Source organism: Drosophila willistoni (assembly GCF_018902025.1).
Source record: "Drosophila willistoni isolate 14030-0811.24 chromosome 2L unlocalized genomic scaffold, UCI_dwil_1.1 Seg168, whole genome shotgun sequence".
In the NCBI taxonomy this organism is placed as follows: Eukaryota; Metazoa; Arthropoda; class Insecta; order Diptera; family Drosophilidae; genus Drosophila; species Drosophila willistoni.
This window is the reverse complement of record NW_025814047.1, coordinates 8,937,405-8,964,140: the sequence shown is the minus strand read 5'-3', so window position 1 is coordinate 8,964,140 and position 26,736 is coordinate 8,937,405. Positions and strand designations below refer to the sequence as shown.

General features: G+C 39.9%; 7 protein-coding genes and 1 long non-coding RNA gene across 12 annotated transcripts; 4 read left to right on the top strand and 4 right to left on the bottom strand.

Moving 5' to 3' along the window:
* The first annotated feature begins 4,505 nt into the window (after nucleotides 1-4,505).
* LOC6652440 (importin subunit alpha) lies at nucleotides 4,506-6,211 on the top strand. Its single transcript, XM_002074696.4, has one exon. The coding sequence runs from the start codon at nucleotides 4,627-4,629 to the stop codon at nucleotides 6,100-6,102; it is 1,476 nt and encodes a 491-aa protein (XP_002074732.1). The 5' UTR covers nucleotides 4,506-4,626; the 3' UTR covers nucleotides 6,103-6,211.
* Nucleotides 6,212-7,962: 1,751 nt separating this feature from the next.
* LOC6652441 (dynein axonemal assembly factor 3 homolog) lies at nucleotides 7,963-9,708 on the top strand. The gene has a single exon (XM_002074697.3). The coding sequence runs from the start codon at nucleotides 8,057-8,059 to the stop codon at nucleotides 9,629-9,631; it is 1,575 nt and encodes a 524-aa protein (XP_002074733.1). The 5' UTR covers nucleotides 7,963-8,056; the 3' UTR covers nucleotides 9,632-9,708.
* On the bottom strand, nucleotides 9,650-11,113 carry LOC6652442 (mitochondrial ribonuclease P protein 1 homolog). Its single transcript, XM_002074698.4, has one exon. The coding sequence runs from the start codon at nucleotides 11,022-11,024 to the stop codon at nucleotides 9,696-9,698; it is 1,329 nt and encodes a 442-aa protein (XP_002074734.1). The 5' UTR covers nucleotides 11,025-11,113; the 3' UTR covers nucleotides 9,650-9,695.
* A 56-nt stretch (nucleotides 11,114-11,169) lies between these two features.
* On the top strand, nucleotides 11,170-14,911 carry LOC6652443 (pre-mRNA-processing factor 19). Its single transcript, XM_002074699.4, has 3 exons — nucleotides 11,170-11,300; nucleotides 11,364-12,717; nucleotides 14,614-14,911. The coding sequence occupies exons 1-3, from the start codon at nucleotides 11,282-11,284 to the stop codon at nucleotides 14,756-14,758; spliced, it is 1,518 nt and encodes a 505-aa protein (XP_002074735.1). The 5' UTR covers nucleotides 11,170-11,281; the 3' UTR covers nucleotides 14,759-14,911.
* Nucleotides 14,890-15,541, bottom strand: LOC6652445 (ragulator complex protein LAMTOR2 homolog). Its single transcript, XM_002074701.4, has 3 exons — nucleotides 15,395-15,541; nucleotides 15,152-15,338; nucleotides 14,890-15,090 (listed from the first exon to the last, which is right to left on the bottom strand). The coding sequence occupies exons 1-3, from the start codon at nucleotides 15,460-15,462 to the stop codon at nucleotides 14,968-14,970; spliced, it is 378 nt and encodes a 125-aa protein (XP_002074737.1). The 5' UTR covers nucleotides 15,463-15,541; the 3' UTR covers nucleotides 14,890-14,967.
* Nucleotides 15,542-16,508: 967 nt separating this feature from the next.
* On the bottom strand, nucleotides 16,509-21,619 carry LOC6652446 (kelch domain-containing protein 10 homolog). Of its 2 annotated transcripts, XR_006953908.1 has the most exons (4): nucleotides 20,285-21,619; nucleotides 17,899-18,459; nucleotides 16,961-17,823; nucleotides 16,509-16,863 (listed from the first exon to the last, which is right to left on the bottom strand). XR_006953908.1 is itself a non-coding variant. In XM_002074702.4 (3 exons), exons 1-3 carry the CDS (start codon nucleotides 21,173-21,175, stop codon nucleotides 17,392-17,394), a joined length of 1,884 nt encoding a protein of 627 aa, XP_002074738.1. In that variant the 5' UTR covers nucleotides 21,176-21,619; the 3' UTR covers nucleotides 16,509-17,391. The 2 variants fall into 2 exon arrangements, 1 of the variants encoding a protein (XP_002074738.1); XM_002074702.4 differs by having other exon boundaries at nucleotides 16,509-17,823.
* A 24-nt stretch (nucleotides 21,620-21,643) lies between these two features.
* LOC124459952 lies at nucleotides 21,644-22,158 on the top strand. The gene is made up of 3 exons (XR_006953909.1): nucleotides 21,644-21,706; nucleotides 21,813-21,896; nucleotides 21,965-22,158. It is a non-coding gene; the product is annotated as an uncharacterized LOC124459952 (long non-coding RNA).
* Nucleotides 22,159-22,857: 699 nt separating this feature from the next.
* LOC111519584 lies at nucleotides 22,858-24,888 on the bottom strand. Of its 4 annotated transcripts, none has more exons than XM_047009860.1 (5): nucleotides 24,833-24,888; nucleotides 24,323-24,776; nucleotides 24,138-24,265; nucleotides 23,943-24,077; nucleotides 22,858-23,884 (listed from the first exon to the last, which is right to left on the bottom strand). In XM_047009860.1, the coding sequence occupies exons 2-4, from the start codon at nucleotides 24,744-24,746 to the stop codon at nucleotides 24,048-24,050; spliced, it is 582 nt and encodes a 193-aa protein (XP_046865816.1). In that variant the 5' UTR covers nucleotides 24,747-24,776; nucleotides 24,833-24,888; the 3' UTR covers nucleotides 22,858-23,884; nucleotides 23,943-24,047. The 4 variants fall into 4 exon arrangements, with proteins under 4 accessions (XP_046865816.1, XP_023036881.1, XP_023036880.1 ...); XM_023181113.2 differs by having other exon boundaries at nucleotides 22,858-23,088; nucleotides 23,152-23,884; nucleotides 24,323-24,886; XM_023181112.2 differs by having other exon boundaries at nucleotides 24,323-24,886.
* Between the last annotated feature and the right edge of the window lie 1,848 nt (nucleotides 24,889-26,736).

The following is a 26,736-nucleotide window of genomic DNA, read 5'->3' as shown; positions in this document are numbered from 1 at the left end:
ACACACACACACACTAAGAAAATATGCAAAAATGAAGAGAATAGGAATAGAAACTTCAACACACAAATTGTAAATAAAATCTTAAGCTTATCCACATATCTAGCCTGGAACTGGAACTATGTTCTAATCTAAAGATTTTGCACACTTTCGTATTCTGTTTTTCGCATTTAATTTGTGCTGTTGATTGAATAAAAAACTCACGTAGATAACCTTCAATAACTATCTGACAATCAGAGGTTCTTGCCTAGAACAAAAAACCAACAAAGAAAGAAACAAACAAACAAAGAAACAAATGAAAATATTGAATAATATTTCTACTAGGTATATTTCTATTGATGCATGCCACATGTGAACTTGTTTAACCTTTAATATACACACACACACTTATATTTAAACTTAGTCGGACATACATATATGTACAGACATTCCCAAAGACAGAAGAAAATATATATATAAATATATATACCGTATACCTTATGTACATTGGTCTGGTGCGTTTCCATTTGTGAAAACAAATCACTCATACGACATGTGGTGCGAGACGAAGAAGTTTAAGATGTATTTCCGATGATACTTAAAACGACTTGCTCATGATGTTAATGAAATCGAAAGTGAGTGTCCAGTTCAATTTGAATTCAAATTCTGAAATATTTCTAAATTGGAACTCACTTCTCTGTGCGTGAAATGAGCAACCAGTTCAGTGTACATGTTGGAGGATTAATAGCAGAAATGTAATTTTTGTGTGGCAGAAAATGTATTTCATGGGCCCAGGCAAATATTCATATGTCCTTGTAGCTGAAAAATAATTATATATATACATACATACATATAAATGAGAATCTCTTGAGTGTATATTCTAAATGTACTTTTAATGAAAAAAAAAAAAACAGACACACACGTGTAAACACATCCCCAAAACACACAACTGTCTATGTCTATTAACAAAATTAAACTAAACTTTAACTGAAACACAAAAAACCAAAAAAAAAAAAAAAAAAAAAAAAGAAACACAAAATCCGAATCTGTTTTAATTAATGATGTGGGAAGGACAAAGTCAAGGTTTCCATTTGGTTGGCTAATTGGTCACGCACATCGAAAAGTTGACACAAAAACAAGAAACAATTAATGTTTGGTTGATTCCCAGATCGGGCCAGATTTCGTTATGCATTGATTTATCTACCATTGGCACGCCCATAAGCATTCCACTCCATCCACCACCATCCGCCCCATCCATTTCAGTTATTTGTTTGCAGTTTTGTGGCCATTATGACACCATTTGCCAAGCGTATGTCAAACAATGGCGAAAATGGGGAAAATATGTGGGAGGGAAAACCGAAGACTCGGCCATTTTGTTTGCACTGTCTAATGAGAAAAGTTTGCGGAAAAGCATTGACAATGAATGCCTGCCTGATAAGCGAACCGACTGAAAGGGGAGCCCTAATGAAAATGTGCATGGGTTGAGGGGCGGACCACATGAAAAGTATTCACATAATAATCCATCGATTGTTTAAGGTCTGTAATTTTAAAGGAGCCGAACCCTTCTCAAGGATTTGTTCATTTTTTTCCACGTTTTATTTTCTTTTTACCCCTAAATAATTGCTTTTGTGCCAAGGATAAAGATGAGAACCCGCATTGAAGAATCGCTTGCTGCTCGAAAAAGTGGAGAACCCGGGCAAGTGGAAAGTAGGAGAGTGATGTTGGCATGTGAACCGGCAGGTGGCGGGGCTGAGCTGTCAGTTTCCCAGTCATAGTCATAAAATATGTTGACACCTTGCCAACAGAACAGAACAGAATCAAAAGTCAAAAGTGCCAGCTGGTTATTATCATCAACTCAGCATGTCAACATCTGTCATCTGTTTTTTGAATGTTTTGCCTAATTGCAACTTAAAGCCAAGCAAAAGTTTATGCTTATGGTGCATCATGGATGCCAACCCACCTCTCCCACCTTTGCATATAGAGCTAACCCATTCCGTTTTCCTTAAAAACTTTACTCGAGGAACTTTTACCATATCTTAGAAAGTTTTTCAACCGTTTGTCAACTGAAAGTTGTCAACTAGGAGCAGAAAAAAGAGAAATTAAAACTAACAAAGGACAACAGGATTTAGTAAAATAAACGATTTTTATCGCAACAGACGTTATTCTATTTTCTATCGTTCAGACAAGTGGTTAAATTGAACTTCCCCCTCTTGTAATTGAGTATTCAGGGCAAACTCAAATGCACTTTTTGGAAATGGGTGAGGATATTACGGGGGTTTCTCCCCCTTCTTAGTACTTGGTACTTACTTAGGAATCACTAATTTAGAGATATGCCTTATGTATATAAGTTTCAAGAAAAAATTCAAAGTCCTTTGTGTCTTCTTGCCGGCCATTGAAATAAGAGTTTAAACTTAAGACGTGATGTTAGTTAAATTAGAAAGGACTAAAGGAAACATCAAGCTGCCGTGCGAGGGCCTTACTAACCACTAAAGGAAATGCCGCCCCTTTTCATTTGCCTCTCTATTGACAATCCAAGGTTGCTTTTTGTAATAAGTCTTTCATGGATAAAGCTCTGATACGTGACTGTCTCTCATTTTCAGATTTGTATTAAGTATTTTAATTTTGAGGTTATGGGCTGCAATGTGTTTATATTGTCGCACAGTGGTCGGAGATCGATGTACATACAGTGGCTCACAGCTTATTCGACCCACCTAATATTTCAAACTTTAAACCAACATAATTTTTTTTCCAGTGGTGATATTAACAAAAATTAATTGCAGTTATGATTGTTAATGTTTAAACTTAAGAAAACAATCTTCATTTATTATATATTATTTTAATTTTACGATAGGGTTAACAAAAACTAAAAAAAAAGAACAATTCTATGTCACAGCTTATTCGACCCAACTAATTTAAAGGGTCACTATTCTAGATGTAAGTCATATTTTTAATATTTCAATATTTGGTGTGGCCTCCCTTCTGTTCTACAACAGCTTTCAGCCGGTTTGGAACTGATGCAACCAGTTTTCGGGTAATTTCTGAGCCAATTTTGGCCCATTCCTCAATAAAGGCAGTTTTTAGCTCATTTTTGTTTTTTATTTGCCGCTTTCGGATATTATTCCAATTGGCAATTCCAAATTAACCAGGTTTGCACAATGCCGGAAGTGTGCTTTGGATCATTATCCTGGTAGTACCGGAAATTCTCTTTTATTCCAAGACTCTCTGCACTTTGGACCAAATTTCTCTTAAGAACATCTAGATAAATATCCTTTGTCATGGTTGTTTCAACAAACTCAAGTCTCCCGACACCCGCTGAGGACATGCAGGCCCAAACCATAACGCTGCCACCGCCATGTTTTACGGTTGGTTTTAAATTTTTGTCATGGAGCTCAGTATTTGCTCTTCGCCAGACATAGGGTCGTCCATCAGAGCCAAAAATGTTGAATTTGGACTCATCAGCGAAAATAACTTGCTCCCAAAAGATATTGTCCTTGCTTATATGCTCCTTTGCAAATCGAAAGCGGCATTCTCGGTTGGTCTTACTTATAAACGGCTTCTTTCTAGCGATTCTCCCGTGTAGATCGTTATTCCTGAGAACTCTGCGTATGGTTTCAGCAGAACACGTTTTACCAATTGTTTCCTCCATCTCAACAGCTAGTTTTGGAGCCGAAATCTTTGGGTTTTCTTGAATTTTACGGACAATAATCCGTTCATCTGTCGCACTTAATATTTTGTTTGGAGCCTTTCTCCCTTTATTTTCGACTCTGTTTTCCTGGACGAAACGGTTTATAATTCCTTTAACAGTGGACTCGAGAATGTCCACAAACTCAGCTATTTTCCTTCGAGAATGTCCTTCTTTGAAATGTTTAAGGACCAATTCCCGTTTTTCCATCGATGTACGCTTTCCCATGGCTCTAACACGTGTATATACATAGAAGATTTTTCGTTTCACAAAAATTCTTAAGTATGCTTTAACTTTTGGCATCCAATACTATCACATGAGTAAAGATAGCGATAATCCAACTGTTTCACCTACTTTTCGTATACAACTATATGATATAGTGGTCCGATCCTAAAGATTTTCATACCCGGGTATAAGTAGCTCAAATACCAAGATTTATCCTAATAGCTCTTAAGATGGCTGAGTAAAACGGACAGACGGACATGGCTATATCGACTCAGCTTGTCACGCTGATCAAGAATATACATACATATATTCTTTATGGGGTCGTCTCCTTCTCTGCGTTACAAATTGTTTGAAATTTAAGTGAAACCTTGGAATTAATCCGGGTTTTGGTCAATTGTTGCATTTGAAACAATCTTCTTTTTAAAGATTGTCCTCGAGCAGGCTTAAATGTGAGATTTGATTTAATATTTGATAATAGTGCATTGAATCGGTTTACTCCTAGTAAATTGGGTGGAAAAATGGTTCGTATCACTTTGACAATCGAGCTAGTAAAGCAACAAATCGGAGCAAGCTTTGACTCCTTCGAAACTAGCCCTGCCTCATTGTATCATGGTTACAGGCTACATAAATGCCACATCATTAGTTGTCGTTCGACAATATTAACATTAAATCCAAATCTGATTTCGGTCGAACTTTTTTTGCTGGAAAAAAACAATTTTAAAAAGTGAAGAAGATTGCTTAACATGGACCAATTGGACGATTCCAACGACGGGCGGGAAACGCGCCAACACTTTGTGATCACTGTGCAGCTGCGGAGATCCAGAACCAACAGCGATGTGTATCAATACTTCGACTATGAGGACCCGGACGAGCCGGAAAGCATATGGCCCTTTCAGTTTTCGGTGAATGAAATGTTAATGGCCTTGGGCAGCGAGGATGTGAAGGTCCAATTCCTGGCCGTGATCGTGGCTCGCAAGATGCTGAGCCGCGAAACCAATCCACCTGTTGACTTGATGATCGCCCACGACATTGTGCCCGTATGCCTACGGTTTCTGCAATGGGTTAGAGATCCAATGGTGCAGTACGAAGCTGCCTGGGCATTGGCCAACATTGCATCCGGCAATTCTGCTCAGACGCGCGCCGTCATTGACAATGGAGCAGTGCCTATCTTAGTTGCCACTCTGAAGTCGAGTTCCGTACATCCGGTGGAAATGGCTGTCTGGGCCTTGGCCAACATTGCCGGCGATGGAGCACTTGCTCGGGACGTTGTTATTTCTGAAGGAGTCATCGATGGCATTTTGCCTTTGATCAACGATAAAACTTCGCAGGCATTCCTTCGCAATATTGTGTGGCTGATTGCGAACCTGTGCCGTTACAAGGATCCCCCGGCTTCGTTCGATGAGCTGAAGCGTTTGCTGCCAACTCTGTCGGATCTTCTGCTAAACAGAGATCCGAAAATCCTGTGTGATGCCTGTTGGGCCTTGTTCTACGTGTCGGATGATGACGATGTAAGCAAGATTCAGGCTGTCGTGGACACTGGTGCCGTGCCGCGCCTAGTCACTCTTTTGGACAGAGATGATACAAATATCGTAGTTCCAGCGTTGCGCTGCCTAGGAAATATTGTCTCCGGGACGGATGAGCAAACTGATGTATTCATTAACAGTGGTGGACTACCCAAATTGCGCAATTTGCTCGAGCACCCGAAGAGCAGCATTGTCAAGGAGGCCGCCTGGACAGTCAGCAACATCACTGCTGGAAACCCAGCTCAGATTCATGCTGTTATGAGAACTGAAATATTTTATCAAATCTATAATATTCTAGAGAGAGGCTGCGTTAAGGCTCAGAAGGAGGCCGCCTGGGCAGTCACCAATACCACAAGTACGGGAACTCAAATCCAGATCTCAGAACTCATTGGCAAATATAGAATCTTGGTACCGTTCCTCAAGCTTTTGGAAGCAAAAGATTCTAATATCGTTTTCATTGTTGAGACCGGACTACATCATTTATTTAGTCTTGCTGAGGACTTGGATCGCGTCGAGGCCCTTGGCATACTGATTGATGACCTGGGGGGACTGAAGAAGCTGAGAGCCCTTCAACAACATGAAAATAGGGATGTCCGTATTAAAGCCTATACTATCATTTATAATTTCATCGAGCCCTACCCGATGTTGCAATCTAGCGACAATTCGGATGAAGAGACCGACGCTTTGCCAGAGTAAAAATCTCCGCACTGGCACGCCTAACCCCAGATTGTTCTTCCTGCACTAGTTACGCCAGCATTATTTATTTTTATATTCTATGGTCAAAATGTTTATTTTTTATTTTCGAAATGTTAATGTGTTAGAGATAAATTGTTTAAAAAGTTAAATACATTTTTGGGCGGAAACACACGTCTTTCTTTTTTTTTACTGATATCCTTGGTTGTTCAATACGATATATAGGTATCCCTCGTATAACGCGATAGTTACGTTCCAGAAGAATTGCGCGTTATCTAAAACATAGTTTTCATATAAATTTGGGGGTTATGTTCCAATAGGTTTTTTTTTAAATAAAATACATACAAAATAATAGATGCACATATATTTTAACTCAATACTAAAGTTCATACTTTCTTATACAATTAAATACACAAGATATGAATAATAATACATATGTACACACATATTTGTTACCAGATTTTATAATTATGTATTTTCCCCTTCGCGTTATATAAGCCCAAATTTCGCGTTGTACTGAAACCCCTAATTTTTCCAAATCGCGTTATATCGAAAACGCGTTGTATAAGACCGCGTTATACGAGGGATACCTGTACTTTAGAATAAACATTCAAAATGAGATCAGCCAACTAAATCATATAGCTTATAGGAACTATTGGTCGATACATAATTTCAGCCCAATAATATCGTTTGTAAATAGTGAATCGGTGAGTCACAACAATCGGTGCAATAAATTGTTTATAGAACAAATTATTACACATGGTAATAAACAAATGAAGATTACTATTCAGTAAGTGTTCAACAAATTGCAGTACATAGGACTTTATATGCTCCACCCAGGACACTTAATGAAGGGCGACCATCGGGAACAGAAATCATTTCGGTACGGTTGGTCACACAAAATTTTAAAAATGATTTTGCTGGTTGCTTATTAATTGCTGATATTTACTTACCATGGAAATATTAAAGACACTTGGAAGATTGTTGACTTAAAATTCTAAAGTTTAAAATCTAGAAAATGAAAACTTCTCTAAACACTTAAGAATTGGAATGCCATTTCACAACGCTAGAACTGGTTGGGAATTATACTATCTTGATGAAGCGAAAAATAGAATGATTGTTTACCTAAAAACGGATCAACAGTTTAGTTTAAGAACAATTTACTTGTTGAACCGTCAAATTTTCTTCTTGTTTAAATTTGGAAATTGTCAAAAATAGAGTTTTCATATGAATTTGAGGCTGAATTACTCGCTATTAAGTTATTAATCGATATATTCTACTACTACATCAGCTTTATTCAATTAATTCAAGTACATAATTTTAGTTTCAAAAGAGTTTGATTCATTTAACTCATTAGTCTCATATATCAATTTGAATACATTCATTCAACTCTCTTTATGTCGCGGCCTTACATTGGCCAACTAAATTTCGATATTTGTAATCACGTAAAACACAGAGCCAGGATAGCAAGGAACGAGCTTTGAATAATGCATTATTCTCGAACAACAGCCGGTCACTTCTCGCTCCAGTTCTCGCTTCAATTCTCTCTCGGGGGCATTTGTATTTGGCCAGCTCCCGCGCTGCAGGCCACTGATATTGAAAAGCAATTTCCGTTATGGCATCACCCAGTACAACAGTAATAGCAGCAGGAACAGTCGAAGCGGAGCCTCTTTCTAATCCTCGCAGCGGATGCAAAGAAATGATGAGAATAAACGAGAGAAGAAAACAGAAAAGACTATGGTTGCTTTTCCTTTTCCGTTTATACCCCCGACACCCCGCCCCACCCTCCAAGCCACACACAGCAACAATAGCAAACTTTGAGGATTTTGGGAGTAGGTAGTAGTCCTGGCAACGGAGCTCAATCGAGTCAAACAAGTCAAGTCATTTTGAGTTCAGGTAAAATTCTCTACGTTTCATTTTCTTTCATTTTTGTTTGTATTGAAGAAAATCAAAAATTATGTTTTGGGGACTCAGTACGGCTTTGGATTTGTACGAAGAATACGCTAAAGCGTTTAAATTGCAAGATAACTGCGAGGTGGCCGGGACAGGAGATACCAACCAGTCGCCAGCGGCTCTCAACATACTCATCTGCGGGGGAGCAGACGCCCGGCATGTGATAAAAACTCTGGCAAAGCGTTATACCCATCGGGTGCAGCCCAAACTAAACATCTATGTACTCGAGGGATGCCAGGAAATACTGGCCAGGAGCATGCTACTTCTGGCCATTGCCCTGGAATCGTCGGACTCGTTCAGCCTAGTGGGTCTGGTTCATTTGTTTATGGACGTTTACGGGAACTCAATGATGAGACCCACCTCGCATCATTATGTGGCTGCTAAAGCTCGTACTTTACTTAAAATGGTCACCGACGAGGAGCAGCTACAGCGTATAGCCCCCATGCTAAACCTGGAAGGATTAAAGTACAAGGAGAAAGATGGTCTGGAAATGGCGTTCAACTTCTGGCAACCCAAGCCCATCCACATCTACGACATCAAGAGTTATTGGGAGCAGTGTTCGCGGGCTCTGCTGGGGGCTCGCTACGACCATCGCTTAGGAGTCTGGGATTGGGATCTGAGCATGACTCTCAAAGAGCGCGAAGGACAGCAGATTTGCTCGCAAGAGTATCGCTACTGGCGGGAATCGGGCATTGCCTTTGTATTCCCAGAATACGAGCATTGCAAGCCCAATAAAACCTTTGCAGCGGGCCTGGTTAGAAATGGTCGATCCTATCTTCATCGCGGATATGTGGGCGATATTGAGACGGGACCATTTTGTGGCTTTGGTCTGCGTACGTCAGAGGAGCGCATGCTTAATTCTGTTCATGGAGACAATGACTACAGGTCAACTGATATAGTGGAACGAAATTTGCTAGAACTTTTCCATGAACTGCAGACTCAAACACCCTATGAACACGATCCAACGCGTTCGCGCCGATATGGCTCTGTCCTTCTCCAGATGAGTCCGGTGCTCACATACAACGAAAGCGATAATCACAACCAAGAGGTTTATGATAAGCCATGGATTAAGATGCCCAACATCACTGTTAACTTTATATCGCCTTTGGAAATGATCCAGCTGAAGGAGGGTGCTAAACGCTGGCGCGGAGTCTTTGATATCGCATTTGTGGCCCACAATTATATCAACTTTCTAAAGAAAGAATTCTTTAATGTTCTCAAGGACCAAGCTCTCATGATCCAGGAGACAAAACTTATGACTGTGGAACGCAAGGAACATTTGAATAACTTTGAATCCAAGGCCAAGGATCTCATGAAAGAGGCCGGATTGCGTCCATGTATTAACTATCAAGCCATCAACGGCAAGAACATGTTTTTAAAATACAAGAAATGTGTTGGGGTGGAGGAGGAAGAGGAAGTGGAAGAAGAGGTAGTAGTCGACAAGGAAGAGGTAGTAATCGACAAGCAAGCGGTAGTAATTGACGAGGAAGAGGTAGTAATCGACAAGCAAGCGGTAGCAATTGACGAGGAACTGCCACCAGCGGAACCCCTTGAAATTATAGAGCTACCTGCTAATTAAATGTTTCATCATTTTCAATTTGTATTTCATAAATTTGGAGTTTATTTGTAATTATAAACCAGTTTTAATTTTGACTTTGCTTTTTCTTTTGTTTACCCGTCGCCCACTTGTCCAATTGGAACTCTAATCCATCCTTGTGATCACGAATTGGCTTTTTGTTGGGTGTAGCAAAGGCTGTCGCCTGCCGACGTTCTTGCTCAAAGCCCAGCAAGTGATCGATTCTGACATTCAATTTACTTGCTCGTGTGCCCAATGCTCGGCGATTCCGTTCCTGCTCCGTCTGTTGGTTCGAGTCCACTATCTTTCGACGCGGCACGTGCTTTAGAGCCGTGTCCCAGTCCCCAGTCTTCTTCATATCCAACATAATGTTGATCATTTGGTTGAGAGTCAGAGATTTCCCCGAGCCCGATCCCCACTGCAGGTAACGATCCAGAGGCAAGCGTGCCATACGCAATCCTAATCGCTTTGCCTTCGCTAAAGACAAGGGCTCATTGTTCACAGTGTCCACCATTGCTCCCACAATGTAAATATCATCTGGATTATATTTCACTAAATCCTCTCGACAATGCGGTGTTAAGTAGACTAACTGTTCTTTCGGAAACAACTCGGTAAAACACTTAGTATGCACATTCATTGGAAACTCAGGATTCAGCATGGTTGGTATATAGCGCTTCAAACTTTCCATGCACTTGCCTCCTAGGTCGGCATTGCAGTAATGCAGATCGAAGGGCTCGTCATTCGAACGGTTTTCGGCGAAGCTGAGCATCAACTGTTTGGCCGCATAGGAAGCTTCTCTAATGGTCATGTGCTGGTCGTAGGAGCAGTCTAAAACCATTTTAGGAGCAAACTGCATGGCTCGAGTTAGGCGATTATTTTGCCAGTGATTGATGGTTGTGTCGTAGATCCGCAAAAACATCGATGTGTGGGCCAGGCCATATATAATATGATTGTTCTCGGCACGCTCCTTGCGGACTTCCACCAGCCGACGTTCCGTATCCACGGCTCGCTGTTCTTTTTTTCGTTTTTCCGACTCTCTTTTCATTTCGATTTGCCACAGATAGGCATAATATTTAATGCGCGACGATTTGGTGGGCAGTGTGAGGATATACTGCCAATGGTGGTCTTTGAAAAAGTCCACTGCTGGCACACGGCGACCCTCCTGATGAGCGATGTCTGCTTCGAGTTGGAGAACTTTCAGCCTTTTCTCACGTTCCTCCGTAGTTTCGCTTGAACCATATTCTGCGACAGGGGAGGAAGCCGGAGTGGCCTGAGAAAAGGGGTTCACATGTTTCTTTGGAGGATTTTCACCACTTTTCTCCGAGAGTGCAAGTCTTCGAGCTGATATGGCATTTATGTAAGTGCCGGGCCTCAATCTCAACAAGTTTTTCAGCATTTTTCAGTTACCATTTAATGGTAAAAAATTCTGAACAGCTGAGCAGCTGTTTGATAATCGTATGGCTTTGCGACTCTGACGTGGATTATCGATTGGTGGCAAATATAATATTTTCGATAATACAGCATTTTATCGACGTTATCGACTGTACCATCGATGATTTTTAGCTGTGCCGGTTTACCAAAAAAAAAACGTGTGAAAATTTGCGAAATCCGTGATAAATAGGCATAATCGAAGCTGTTAATATTCAAGACGCAATGGCTTTAGTTTGTGCACGTAAGTTATGATCTTTCCATGCCAATCAAAATTCGACTTATCTTAATTCTTTGCCTCCTACAGTGACAAATGAAGTGCCCGAGACGCCCGTGGTATCGCCCTACTCTGGAGCCATTTTTGAGAAGCGGGTAATTGAAAAGTATTTAATGGAGAATGGCTGCGATCCCATCAGTGGAAAGGAACTGAAACCGGATGAGCTCATTGAGATCAAGACGCCGGCTGTGGTGAAGCCAAAACCTCCAAGTGCGACGAGCATACCGGCCACGCTGAAGACAATGCAGGATGAATGGGATGCCCTGATGATACATTCATTCACACAGAGACAGCAACTGCAGACGACTCGTCAAGAGTTGTCCCATGCCCTATATCAGCATGATGCTGCCTGCCGTGTTATAGCGCGTCTCAACAAGGAAGTGGCTGCTGCCCGGGAAGCTTTGGCCACGCTCAAGCCACAGGCGGGTATCGTCAGTGCTCCAACGGCCATACCACAGCCAGCTCTAGCTGCCGAGGCTGGTGGCAGTGCAACTCATCCAATGGAACAGGCTGGCATGAGTGCTGAGGTGATACAGAAGCTCCAAGACAAGGCCACGGTACTAACGCAAGAGCGTAAGAAGCGAGGACGTACAGTTCCCGAGGATTTGGTGATGGCAGATCAAGTGAAAAGTTTCCTCACGGTCGCCTCCCATCCGGGATTGCATTCAGCGTCTGTGCCTGGCATTTTGGCTCTGGACATTAACAGTGCAGATCACAGCAAAATTCTGACGGGTGGCAATGACAAAAATGCCACTGTGTTCAACAAGGACACCGAACAGGTTGTGGCCATTCTTAAGGGCCACACGAAAAAGATCACGAAAGTCATATATCATCCCAATGAGGACACTGTAATTACCGGCTCCCCGGACATGAACATTCGAATCTGGCACGTGCCCACTTCACAAACGCAGCTCCTGCTGCGCTGCCACGAAGGACCAGTAACGGGTCTCTCGTTGCACCCCACTGGCGACTACTTGTTGTCCACCTCGTCCGACAAGCATTGGGCCTTCTCGGACATACGCACCGGTCGACTGTTGACCAAGGTCATCGACACTGCTGAAATGGGTTTGACCACTGCCCAGTTCCATCCGGACGGATTGATCTTTGGAACGGGGACCAAAGATGCCCAAGTGAAGATCTGGGATCTCAAAGAGCAGAGCAATGTGGCCAATTTCCCGGGACACACAGGACCCATTTCGGCCATATCGTTCTCCGAGAATGGATACTACTTGGCCACTGCAGCAGATGATGCTTGCGTTAAGTTGTGGGATTTGCGCAAGCTCAAGAATTTCAAGACCATCCAACTAGATGATGGCTATGAGGTCAAGGATTTGTGCTTTGATCAAAGTGGTACCTACTTGGCCATTGCGGGCACCGATGTTAGGTGAGAAAGATATCATTTATTTATATTACTTTTTGTTCTTTCGATGGTGCTTGTTTCTGTGGTCCTGCTCCTGCAGTAGGCGATGATGCTTCTTAAAGTGTTCCATCCAGTTGTGTAAGCGATTCTGCTTGACTAGAGCTCGTCGAGACATTTCCTTCTCCATGGCCAAGCGACGTCGCACGCGCTGCTCCAACATTCGGAGTTGATTCGGGGCTATTGTATCCAATTTGCCCATAAGTTCCAAGGCATACGATTGTATTTTCTCAACTTTAGCCAAAGTGGTGTCCTGTTCATCCTTATACGCATCCATTTTCGGCGTCGGGAGAGGAGTTTGTATATCTTCCATTGTACGCCACTGCTTGGATGATTTTTGCACTGGTGCTGACACTGGTTCCTCTTTCGTCTCCTTTTGCTCAGGCTGGACTTTGTTTCGTATATGCTTTAGAATTACGGGAACTATACTGGCCAGCTTGATGCTCAGTTTGCTGGTGGGACATTAGTTTTTAGAAATTAAGTACAATTTGGGGAGAAAGATGGTAAACTCACTCCTTGCAGTATCTTTGTTCATAGTCGTCCAACAGCTCGTGGGCCCTCAGTTGAAGGGCAGCTACTCGTCGTTGTAGAAACTCGGGATCCTTAAGGAAAACTGTGCCCCTCACCTGACGTTCATAAGTTTTTTGCTAAAATGTTACCAAATTAATATATAAAGAAGTTAGGCAACTGTCTAAATTATGCTCACCGCCTTGTCATGGAGCATGCCCACTATGTGGTTAAGTAAAGCCAATTGGGTAAACCGTCGGTTGTAATTGGAAACCTTCATGCGGTTACGCTCGTAGCCTTTAATCCAGATTTCCGCATTCAAATGATGCCGCTTGGACAGATAGGGTCTCACCACACGCTCCATGTAATCTTGAACCTGCTGCACTTGCTCCAATCCAGCTGGTTGACGTTCACTTATCTCCATGCCGACTATTTCCTTGGGCAAAATTAATCTGTTCTCCTCATCATCTTGGTTTGCGATTTCCTCTTCGACGGTGTCATCAAAATAGCTAATCAATTTGAGTAAATACTGAAAACGTCCATAGACCTCCTGAACCTCCATTAAAACACGTTGGTGCTCGAGCTTCACTTGACTCAGCTCCTCCGAAACTTTGTTCTCCTTCAGAGCTTTTAGTTTCTGCTGTGCTTCAAGCATTTTCTTGAATTCCTCAGCCTCCATTTTCTTGAGTGCGTCATCGGCAAACTTGTGAAACTCTTCCGCCTTCTGATACAACTTATCCTGATGCTCTTTTTCTCGCTTTCTATTGAGGAACATCTCCTGAGTGGCGTAATACATGAATCTATTTCGCGTGATTTCGCGCAAAAGCAAAATATCCCTAAAAATTCTGGAATCTAGAATAAGGCTAAAAACAAATATTTAATGCACTCACGTTTTCATGCGGAACTTTTTGGGCAAGCGCTGCAGACTGGCATCTTCTATATAATCTGGATCTATGGTAGTTACCACACATGGAGCACGGGGATTAGCTATTTCGCCACGCTAAGTCAGTAGAAATAATCATAAATATATATACATACATATATGTATGTATTATCTGCCACAATTTTTTTTACATACCGCATTGAAATCGTCGATGACTAAATTAATGGGTTTTGGTGGCTCTGGTTCCACATGACCACGCGGACGTATGAATTCTGTGTACAAATATATATGTGTTAAGATACATGTATGTATTTGAGCTATTCATTAATTTTATTTAATGTTTACCTTCATACTTGCGATAAACTTTTCTTTTCATTTTATGCATATTCTAAGCTCATGCACTTGTTTATGTTAGTCACTAAGGCAAATGAATCAATACAAAGCTAAATCTACATCTGTTTATCCGTTTCCAGGGTGTATCTATGTAAACAATGGCAAGATCTGAAGATATTCAATGACCATACAGCTCTGGCTACCGGCGTACGATTTGGAAAACATGCTCAATATCTGGCCTCCACCAGCATGGACCGAACTCTTAAACTGTACGCTATTGAATAAGTTAAATCCATATACACATAGACAGAGTAATCCCAATAAATAATAAGTTCACCTACACACTCTAATCTTGCAAAAAAAAAAAAAGAAAATAAAACCTCTTAAAATTTTAATCCAATTCCAAACAGACAATATACATGTGTATAATAATGGCAACTTCAGTATTGTTTATTTAATATGGTAATAGACTTATATCTAGTTCATTTTTCAAATTAGGAGGCGGAAATTTGCTTTAAAGGCCTCTCCAAGTACGCGGCCAGGGACATTGCCTTCTGTTTGAGCATGCCTAACCCCACATGCTCCTTGGCAGAGAGACACAGCAAGACACTGGCCACCTGGAAAAGTTTAGTAAATGGATTAGTGTGCACAACTTGTTATACATCTATGTAAGATTACCTGCGTAATGGCTACATGACCACATTCGCAATCAATAAGGACAAAGTTTAACCGATCCTCACGAAAGGCACTACGGCCATGCTTCTCATACGCAGCCCAACTATTACTTGCTATGGCAGCTGTAATACGCGAATCCTTATCACCATATCCGGAATAGGCTAGAAGATCTCCTTCCTGACTGAGAAGACTTTAAGCAGAGAGATTGAGAAGGCAATTGATAATAATTTTCTATAAGCAACTTACAGAGTGTTCTCGACACCTCCAGTATTGGCTTGGCTAAGTACTTGAGTCAGTGCTTTCGGTTTCAACATGATTTTTAACCTTTAGTAAAAAACATAAACAAAGAAATTGTTAATTACCGAAAGAAGTTGTGTATCGATATGTTTTAAGCGATAAGTGGATTTTAAACGGTCACACTTCAAAGCGCCATCTGTCGTTTAAAACATAAAACAAAATGGAGGCGGGATAATTCTGAAATTTGAAACAGAGAAATTGAATTCAAATTCATGTCCTTTTTTAAAATACAATATTCAACGTTAAATTTAAATTTTCAAACCAAGAAATTGAATTCAAATTCATGTCCTTTTATAAAATACAATATTCAACGTTAAATTTAAAATAACATATCACCTTTTCAATTAATTTATACATTCGAAGATATAATTTTCGATCGCGTTAGTGGACTAACTTCTACATAATCATCCAGCAAACTGGCTGTACCGACACACAGAATACAATCAGAGTCCCGAATCGGTGGAGGAAGGTAGGGCCAACAACCACCCACGAACTTCGACAAAAAGTCCGTATTTATAATTGTTGATACTGAAAACAAAATGCCAGCAAAAGGCCACCTGAAAATAAATACTTCAGAACACTCGAGATCTAAAAAACTTTAATTTATTTTCCATTAAAACAGCTGGGATTATCTTCTTCTCTAAAACAAGGAAAATTTGCAAGTTAAAAATATTTTAAATTGCCATTCCTATGATTTAAGACGACGAAATATATTCATACATATTTTATTTATATGGAAGATAATGCTCTAATACTCGTAAAATTAAAGAATTCGATTTGCATTTTGATATGACGTCATAATGTTGATGATTATCCAGGTCATGGCTCTATTACGCAGTAAATAACAAAACTGCACTCAATTCTGGCCCATTCGCCACCACCAAAATCATGAATCCCTTTGCATCAACAGTCAAATTCTACCACCACCGAAACAACCTTCCTGCTTCCTAGATACGTAGTTGTTTGTTTTTGCGTATTGCAAATGCGCATGACTCCAACCCTGAGGAAGGCAAACTGGGTCATCCTCAAGGATGGCAATCAACGTAGGGCAAAACACATGCAATTTATATTGTTTTTAATTTATTTTATTAACTTAAAATCAACCAAATTTAGTCTTGGGGGTGTTGCAATGGTTTTAACTCGAGCAAACTTTTGTTTTCGTACTCAATTTTTTCGTTATCAAATCCGGGCAGGGGCTCGTCTTGACCATAGACATCTGCTGTATATCTGCATTTACTGTTGCTTTTTTGAACTTCACATATCTCTGATCTTAGATTAGATTTAAATAGTTATTGCTACCGCTAAATGTTATGTACATTTTGAGAAAAAATACATGGGAGTGGGGGGCCTCCTTCACTATATGAACATGTTTTGGTGTAGTCTTCGATCTATATGTATATTGAATATTATTTTATGCACTTCGAGTAAGGTGGTGAGAGAGATTTGAAGAAAAGGTGCAAAATATTTGAAAATTAGAGTGATAAAGAGAGATGCGCTTATATAGAATTAGGTTACTTGGGGGTGCGCCGCTCGGTTTGGTTTTTGTTTGGTTCGGTCCTGTTTATCCGCCTGCCTGTCGTGTTCCACTAGCTAGACTTAATTAGTTATCTTATTTACATGCTCTAAACACATGTTATCATCCTTCTCTTCTTCGCTTTTCAAGTCTCGAAATATCAAAATACATATATGTATATATATATATATATATAAATATAAATGTCCTTCGTATTCGATCACAGCGCGCGCTCAAAAATCAAAAACACTTGAAAACAACTTTTTAAAAAATATAACTTACATACGTCGTTGATATATAACACACTATATATACATATATCTAGATGTATGTATATGCCTAGGCGTATGTATAATTTGTCGTATGATTTGAAGGGAGGCGATGGATCAACGGCCCATCCTCGCATCAGCTTCCTCCCCTATTTATAAACTATTTAATGCATAGTGGGCCGGGCTCGCTTCGGATTGGAGCACAGCGATATAACCATCGATCCACCTGCTTCGTCCTTGGACATTATCTTTTTACGTTGTGGTGGCAGGCGCTGGGCAAAGCTCTTGGGGATTCCAGCACGCAACAGGCTCTGACGATCGAAGCAATCGAGATTTTCATTGTAATATGTGACGGCATCCCAGCACATTTCGCTTAGCTTTGGTACTGTCATCCACATCTTATAGAGATCATTCCGACGTCGCATCTCCTTTTCATTGTACTCAATGCCGCCGAACACATACATACAACCGTTGTCCGAATGGGCGGCTGAATGGAAATACAGCGGACGTGGCAGACTTGCAGTGATAATGAGTGTCCATTGCTTTGTTCGCAAGTTAAGCTTCCAAATGTCGGAAAAGTATGTGCAGAAGTCACCCTAAGAATGAACCAAAACAAATCGTACGTTATTACTGGTGGCTCCCAGGATAGACCTAGCTAAGTCCCGACTCACCTGCAAACCTCCTGTTATGAAGGCTTCAATATCGCCATTGTATAATGTATGTTGCACGCAGGAAAAGCATTTGCGCGGCTTGGGGTAACCCCTATTGCTCTCCTCGACTGAACCGCCGTTGACGCTTCGATCGGGATATGTGTCAAAGTAATTCCAGCAATTTGCTTCCAGATTGTAGGCTGGTATACGTTGCAGGTCGTACACCGATTGCGAAGTGCCTCCGCCTAGCACAAAGATATGATTCCCATCGTAAACAACCTCATGACGATAGCGTCCCTCTGGATCGTCGCGCATCTCTGGCCGACTGATATAGACATTCTCCCAAACCCTGGTGCGTAAATCCAAGCGATAGACATCGCAAGTGTAATCGAATCCTGTGGTTCCGCCAATCGTGTACAGATAATGCTTGTGTATAACAATTCCTGGTCCATACTGTGCCGTGGGCAAATCTCCAGTGACCTTAAGACGCTCAACGCCAGAGATTCCGGTATTGCCAGCACAATACACATAGCAATCATTCGAACAGGATTCACCAAAAGGATATCCTGTTCCGCCATGGGACTAAAACGGGAAGAACAAAGAAAAAAAATATAAGTGACTATCGTACTCAAAATAAAATTAGGACGATGAAGCGGTTACAGTTTTCATCTCATAATTCTTGAACTCATGAGAAATTGACTGGCCCAAAAGGGACCCAAGAGGTAGCAATTGACGGCTTGTCAGGTTTAAATTGACCCCCCACCCTTTCTGTCCCACACTTTGCTATGTGATCACTGCATTCACATTAGCATTTCACATTTAACGGAAGCGAATGGAACGCACGCCCCTGACATTGCATTGAATAAGCAGATAAAGATAATTTAAGGCAAAAAAAAAGAATAGACCAGCAAAACTTATCATCAAGAGACCTTTGCTGTAACTGAGCCCACAGATAAGCGGAAACATGTGTCTCTGGTAGGTTTCCCAAGTGCGTGTAAGTCTGTATTTGTGTCCGACTTTATGTATGTATGTCTGTGTATTGTGTATCTGGACAATAATGATTCATCATCAAAACATTAAAACTAATTGTAAGAAAATGCAGCATTGCAGCAACCACTGCCGACCAGCATAAAATGCCAAAGCAACAAACTCCAGTTGAGCCACGTTTTTCCTCCACTCCAGGCGAAAAGTGCGCGCGCTTTTGGCTATACACTACAGTTTGGGGAGTGGGACGAGGGGGAGGTTTACAATGATTTTCATTACGGGGGGGAAAACTTGGAAAACAAGTTGTTGCATGTAGCAGTAGCAATAGTAACGACAACAACTGCGTCGTAACTTAAATAGAGAACGACCACAGGATGGGATGGGGGATGGGATGGGTGGATGATGGTTGTTGATGGCCTCTCTCCCTCTCATCTCCGTAAAATGGCGCACGAAAAAAGAGACGGCAATGGCCCTGGCCTGGTCGGGGGCTAGCAGCTGTTTATTGGTGGACAGGGATGGGGAGGGGAACGAACAGAGGTGGAGATGATGGGGAGGAAAGGTTGTGGTTCGTTTCTTTTGGTCGTCGACGACAACCAACCACATTTTCGTAGTATGTTTAGAATGCATAAACAAAGCAACAGAGGCGTAAAAGTGACGACAAAAGCAAAGCACGAAGCAAAACAGAAAACAAAATGAACAAAAAAAAAATTAGAAATTGAAAACAAAAGTGCAGGGCGTGGCATTGAGCCCACTGAGTTTTGATGAATGCCACAAATAACGTACATACATACATACATTTTTATGTATGTACATACAAATACATACATGCATATATTAAATGCAATTTTATAAAATGTACACACACATACATATACCAGTTATATCATACGATTTTGGTTAAATTTATCGTTACGTACATATTTAGCTTTGGCAGAAACAAAGAAAGAGAACAATTTGGGTACTATATAGAGATCATATTTTGAAGGTTAAGATTCAAAACCATAGTAAAGTCCCGTTAATCCGTACTCTGATATATTATATTGAAAATATATCACTGAATCGAGGCGGTATTTTCCCTATTCTAAACCAAATACATACGTTCTATGTTCTAAGTACTTTCATTTATAAGCATAAATTATGAAAATATGTATGTACGATTCATTTGTTGATTTATTCCGCCATTTTCTATTTGATTTTAGATCAAATGTGTAAGACGATAGCTTTTGTTTATTTTAGCTTTTATTTGTGGGCGGGGTGTGAGGTGGGGAAGATTTCCTCATTCTTTTCATTAATTTAGTTGCCGAATTCACAAATACGATTTAGATGCACATACTAAAGCATTTGTACATAATTATAGATTATAAAAAACTCGTTTTTTTCAGTTTAAAAAAATATCTGTGTGTGTGAGTGGGTGCATACTTACAATCAAAACATTATTGTGAATGGTTAATGCGTTAGAGGCCAACTCAACAGGCATATTGTCAGCATATTCCTCATTCAGCTCCAGCTTCCATCGATTGGTGGCAAAATTATAGCTCCACAGCTCCTGGAAGAGCTGGCAACGATTACGGCGTGTAGCAACCGAAGCACTGCGTGGATTGTAGCCACCCAACGAATAGAGATGCGAATTGGAAGCTATGATTCGATGGCCACTGCGCGCCAGAGGAAAACCTCCTGGAGAATGCTTCTCTTTGTAATGGCACTTGACCAGACGCAATGGCTGGAAGCTATACGGACGCAATAACTTTGATTGCTGATGCTGCTGTTGAAGCAGTTGCTCAGAATTGAGGAGCATCTCTTGGGCATTTTTCGATCGAACGCGATTCGCAGCAAAGTTGTTCCCGTCTTCGCCGTCATCATCGTCTTCGTCGTCAGTCGATTCATCTGTATAGACCTCTTCGAATTCCGAATCAGAGTCGGAGTCACCATAATCTACATCGGCATCGTCTTCATCTTCTTCCTCGTCCATTTCATCGGCATCCTCGTTTTCCATATCGCTGGCCGCGTCCATTGGCTCAGCTAGGGCAATAGCGTTCGCTGCAATGGCCTGCATGCGGGCTATGAAATTAGCGTTTCCCTGGGCCTGATCTTCCTGCTGACCGTGCTCGTCTTCTGGCAAGTCCTGCTCCATTATGTGATTGTTATTGTTATTATTGTTGTTATTATTAGGCTGAGGTTCCCACTTAAATGGCAGCACCGCCTTGTAATATATCCTGTCTAACAGGCGGGCAACAACAACCAGAAGGTGTGTCCAAGTGTGACGCAGTTTGGATAAAATGATGCACTTGAGCTGATTTAGTTTTATTATTTGCATAACACGCCCGATTCGTACTGATATTAAATAGAAAACAAACAATTTTGATTATAAATTCGTTATTCCTTTTTTAGCCTCTGTTTTTGCTTCTCGCTTTCATCTACAACAAAACAAAATTTGTCAAATTTCAATATTGTGTGTTTTCATCTATTTTCAATTTTCCGTTTCTCTTTTGGCCACGACCGACCTCGCTCAGCTGGCTGGGTTGTCTTTCACTTGGGCTCACACATGTTACGTTACGTGGTAGTGGTATGTGGAAATCTACACACTACAAATACAAATACAAATTCGCTAGTTTCGCCCGTTCAATTGCAACTCAATCTGCGTTAGATTGTTTGCTTTAATTCGATTTGGGGGTGTATTTGTTAATGCAGCGCGTCTTTGATTGCATTCGAGTTCCGCACATGGCTCAGCGAGAAGCAAATTTAAAACAAAAACTACGCAATTCAATTTAGAACTGAATATTATTACTAGGGATGTTAGAAATATCGATATGATATATCGCATATCGATATTCTGAACGATATGTATGTAAGTATAGTTGCGATATGATATTTTCTATGTGATAATGCGATACTATTTTTTATCGATATCGCTATTTTTTTGGCGACATACATCCCTAATTCCTACCACTCAGTTGGATTGTATTATTATTTAATTATCGATAGTTCGATAGCCGTGTAAAATCTACCAGAGATGCGCTCGTGCTTAACAATAAAAGGTCTAAAATGCTCACGAGTGTCTCATATCTTTTGAAAAAATGGCCGTTTGTTTTTCAATGTTCATTAGGGTGGGCCAAAAGCAGAATATGTAGATGTCCTTCGTGTGATCAGGATTCATGGGACTCACAGCTAGGCCAAAAACACCATCGGTCCATTGGAAATTAACGCCACCAACATTTAAATCACCCTGCAGGGGATCAAAGTAGATGAAATTATGCTTTATTCGATTAGAAACTGAATTAAACTGAATACTCCATGGCATTGGAGCATAAATTGTTGTTTATTTTTTACATTTTCAATATTTAAACTGTAACATTGATGTTGTTTTTTAAGTTATGCATGTATATATTTAAAGCTTTTATTTATATACATATGTGTGAGCATCTCCCAAGTGAGCCATTTTTTTCTATCTAAAAATAGTTTTCTTTTATCTAAGCCGCGTAATTTTAAAAGATATTAACAAAAATCTAAATATTTCTGTGTTCTGGAAGTGATACAAAATTTTCTACCTTATACCAATCTTTGATTCATATTTATTATTTATATTTACATTGAAATTCACTTTATTTTTTTTTATTTCCCCTCTACTAAGGGACCTGCTGAATAAATTCGAGAGGATTTCCGATTACTGCCTATGCGGACGACATAAGCATCATAATCACCGGTAGATGTCACTTAATCCTTTAATGAATTACTCTCTCGCTTATGCTATGAGTCTATATACCACCAGACCTGCAACACAGCGTCTTGCTGCTACTCGATCAAACTGTAGTTACCCATCATGTAAGAACGAAACCTCGATTTTCAATTTTCTTCTGAAACAAAACTCGGATCAACTTTGGGTCCATATTGAAATAGCTTATCAACTTAATAATTAATATAGGCACATAATCTCTAAAATCTGAAAGACCACCGTTTCTATTAATGGTAACATTATTCACCTGTAATCACCTAACACGGTTTAGTCACAAATGATACCACTGAATGGAATATTTATTTTATTGATTTCGTTTTGTTTTCGTCAAACACTTGTTTTTAATACAAATGATTTCAGATTTTCAAATTTTAAAGCTATTTAATAATAGCTTTCATGACCAAGACCCAGCTGTTTTGGAAGGAAACCTTCTCCAAGGTTTCGAACAAAATGTTCTCACGAGTTCCGTTTCGCTTGTTGTATAGAATTCCCTCCGGCTTATTTGGCCAAATTGAAATTTGTTAAATTATTTATTAGCATGATTGGTTCACACTGCTTACCCACTGCAAAGTATATAGTTTCAGAATTTTGACTCCGTTTAACCATCCCGCCCCATCAAAGGTTGCTGGTGGAGTCTTTGAGGAGGCCATCCTTGCCAGCTTTCAATGTTCGGCCGACTTCCTGCCATTTATGTCGCTGCGATCAAATGACGAAGCAAACCTTCGTTTGTACGCGATTTCTTTTTATTGTGTGTCCCATTGTCATTGTCTATGGGGCGCTTAGTCGAGGTGTTGTTTTTGGCATCATCCTTCAAGCCTCGGGTGATTCTGCGGGTTCCGGGACAACATTTATGTTATTTGGGTGCCAACGTTGGAATAACCTTTGTTCTTTGGATGATTCTGCGTCTTCTGTCTCCGGAAGTAGCTTTCCACCAGCAAGACTGAAGTATGGCCGCCGGCGTCACGTATTTATCACCACCGTGCCCGCCGGGGGTGAGGAGGTGTTCCACTTCTTGAGTCCATGTTTGATTTATTTCAGGTTTATCTCCCTAGCGTTTTGTGCTTACCGCCAGGCTCATCCAAAAACCATGTTATGGTTTCAGACCCCCGCTGTTTTGAGCAGAGAGTCCCAACCATTCCTTAGCTAGGCACTTCGAACTTTCCTTCAAAGTAATGCAATGCCCATTGACCAGCCGGCACCCTCGTGGAGGGTTCAGTTAGGGGATTTCTCCCAGCCACTTGAACTTTGAAACACTTGACGTGGGATACTATCCTCGAGTTGTGCTGAAAATAACTTAAAAAATACATAACGTATTATTTAGAAAAAGGAGAGCAAATTTTTCTTACTGTACCTTTGATGTACGAAGTTATTTGCTTTGAAGCTCTTCTAAATTGAACTTCATACAAGGAAACGGGATGACTGTGATTGATAATACAGGTTTTCCATATGCAAGGGATTATTTGATAGTCGGGAATAGTCCGATAGGCTATAGATGATAATACAAAATTTAATATAAAAAGATAATATAACATTTTCATTGACTTACCTTCTTGATACCCAATTTTTTTCGCTCATCGTATTTCCTTTTGTAGTATCGAGACTTAAATGCCTTAAAAGCGTATCGAAGTTCAGTCACATACTCAAAGTCTGTATAGCCATCACGCTTCAAAATATCTGTGGAAAAAATCACAAATAATATAGAAAGTTCAACTGATAAATCTTAAGACTTACTGAAAATTGTTGCATTTATATTCTTAAATTGTTTAAACTTCTTTTTATTATTAACTCCCTCATAATTGTATTCTGTGAGTATTTCTGCTGAAAACAATTTGGGAAGAGTCTTACTCAAAGGAGTAACAGCAGTGGGGTTGGGTATAAGTATCCGCTTCATCATTGGTTTATATTGGTTATTTAAACCTGACAACTCAGCGTCTAGTTTGGCCATTTCTTCAAGATCTCTAATGGGAAAATATTTTATCTCCGATTCACCGGAATCAAATGATTCTGTATCCGCCGTTATAAGACTCAACAGAGTCATTATCTCAGTTTCATTGTCCAAAATTTTCTTCATTTTTTTCTGCAGGTTTCGAATTTTCTCACGCTGCTTTTTATCGTCGGGATGTTCGAAAAGTGACAATGGATCCGGGTTATACATAGCAATCTGAATGAACCTCTAACCGCACTGCTATTAGATGCAAAAGAAAGTTAATTATTTAAAGAAAATGTATTTTCACAATTTACGGAGGCAAGTGTATTTTTTCTGACAAATGGATAGAGAAGGGAATGCCACTATATCGCACTGCCTAATCGGAGGGTTTTATTATCGTTATCGAGTACACACTTTCATCAAATATTTAATCTGCTACAGGGACATTTATTTTTGGTATCGATAATTCGGGAATTCCCACTAAAAACCAACCCAGAAATGAACTCATCTCGGTCGAAATCATAATCGCATTTAATACGTTAAATAAAACAAAGAATTAAAGTATTCTTCACGCGACTTAAAATGGACATGGATTACACAACATTCCTAATAATTGGCAAACCCAGCGAGTTGTGTGATAATTTTGAACTTTTAACATTTTTTGCATAAATAAGAAATGTTAAGATTTAATATTCGAATTATAACTTTTTAAAATAATTGGTTGGTTTTGGTATCAATAAATTTACTACGCAATTTATTAAAAAATTCAAATCGTCACTTAATTAAGAATACTTTTATTTATGTTTTAAAACATTTACTTTGGCTAATACAAAAAAATTAAAACAATAATTTTAATTTCACTTTTCGATCTAGTGGATTTATTATTTTAATGCAGAATCATCAGTAACTAAAAGACTTTTACGACATTCATTTTTTAATAAAAACTTTGTAAGTTCTCTGCAATAGACCGTTTGGCTAGCACATCGGTGAGCGGATTCACCTAGATTTCAGCTTTCACTGAAATTACCGCTGGAGTGAAGAAGAAGTTGCAAAAATATGTTTGCATTCTATTCTCTTGCGTTGTTGATCAATAAATCGTATTAAGTTTGTTAAAAGTTATCTCCTTTGTCAAAATAAGATCCAATAAATTTTTAAAATATAGTTAAAACCGGATCCCCAGTGAATTTATTCTATTTTATTATATTAACTTTATTATTTCCTTCACTTTAGACTATATACGGACTGGTTATTCGTTGGTACAGAACCGAAAAAAAACTCTTTGCATGGGTCGGTAGTAATGGGTACGAAAATACTATTAGCGCGGCGCGTTTCGATCGCACTCGGGTTCTAATAACTACTAACTCGAGACGCACAATACTTGTGCTCGTCTTCCACCGAACCACACTCGGCGACAGCGACAGAACGCTAGAATGAAATATAATAATGAAATTATTATTATTGTGAAATACCCGAAAACACATACACACACTCTCAAACGTACGTTGTCCCTTCGCCCTTTTTCATTATGTGCCTTTTCGTCGCATCTTGATCCTATGTTGCTCCCGAACGAGCGTACGAACGTTCGGCCTTTTGATGAAGGTGTCTGGGGTTCTATAGTTAGGCTGTCGCTAGTAATCAAAAAATCCTACGTGTTTCCCTTCTATGGATATATGTATAACCTTGCAGTCCTTTGATATTTACTTTTTCTACAGTCTGGCAAAATAACACCGTTTTTGGCTTGGGACAAATTATAGTACATATGTATATGCAGATTATGTATGTATAAACCAATTAGTTTACAAATCTAAATATAATTGCACTTAAAGTATTTTCTTGTTTGATTATAAACAAATCACAAACAATTATTTCACTAGCTTGTTCAAAAATGCTTGGTCAAATTATTAATCATACGCTTAATACTCCCCTTGAACATACATGTAGGAAATGAAGTGTCAGGAGGGCATAATCATGGCAATCGGGCAGGTAGGTACGGCAACCTTGACTCACTCATTGGCAAATAAAGAGAAGCGTTGATTCAGAAAGCACTCGCGCAATCGCACTCGCGCAATCGTACTCTCGCCTCGATCAATTCGCGCACCCGAATTATCACTAAGGCCATTTAAATAATATAAATTTTGTATGTATTCTTAACACAAAGAAACATTGTTAATAAAATAAGACTAAATAAGGAAATCACATCCTTTAATAATATTGAAAT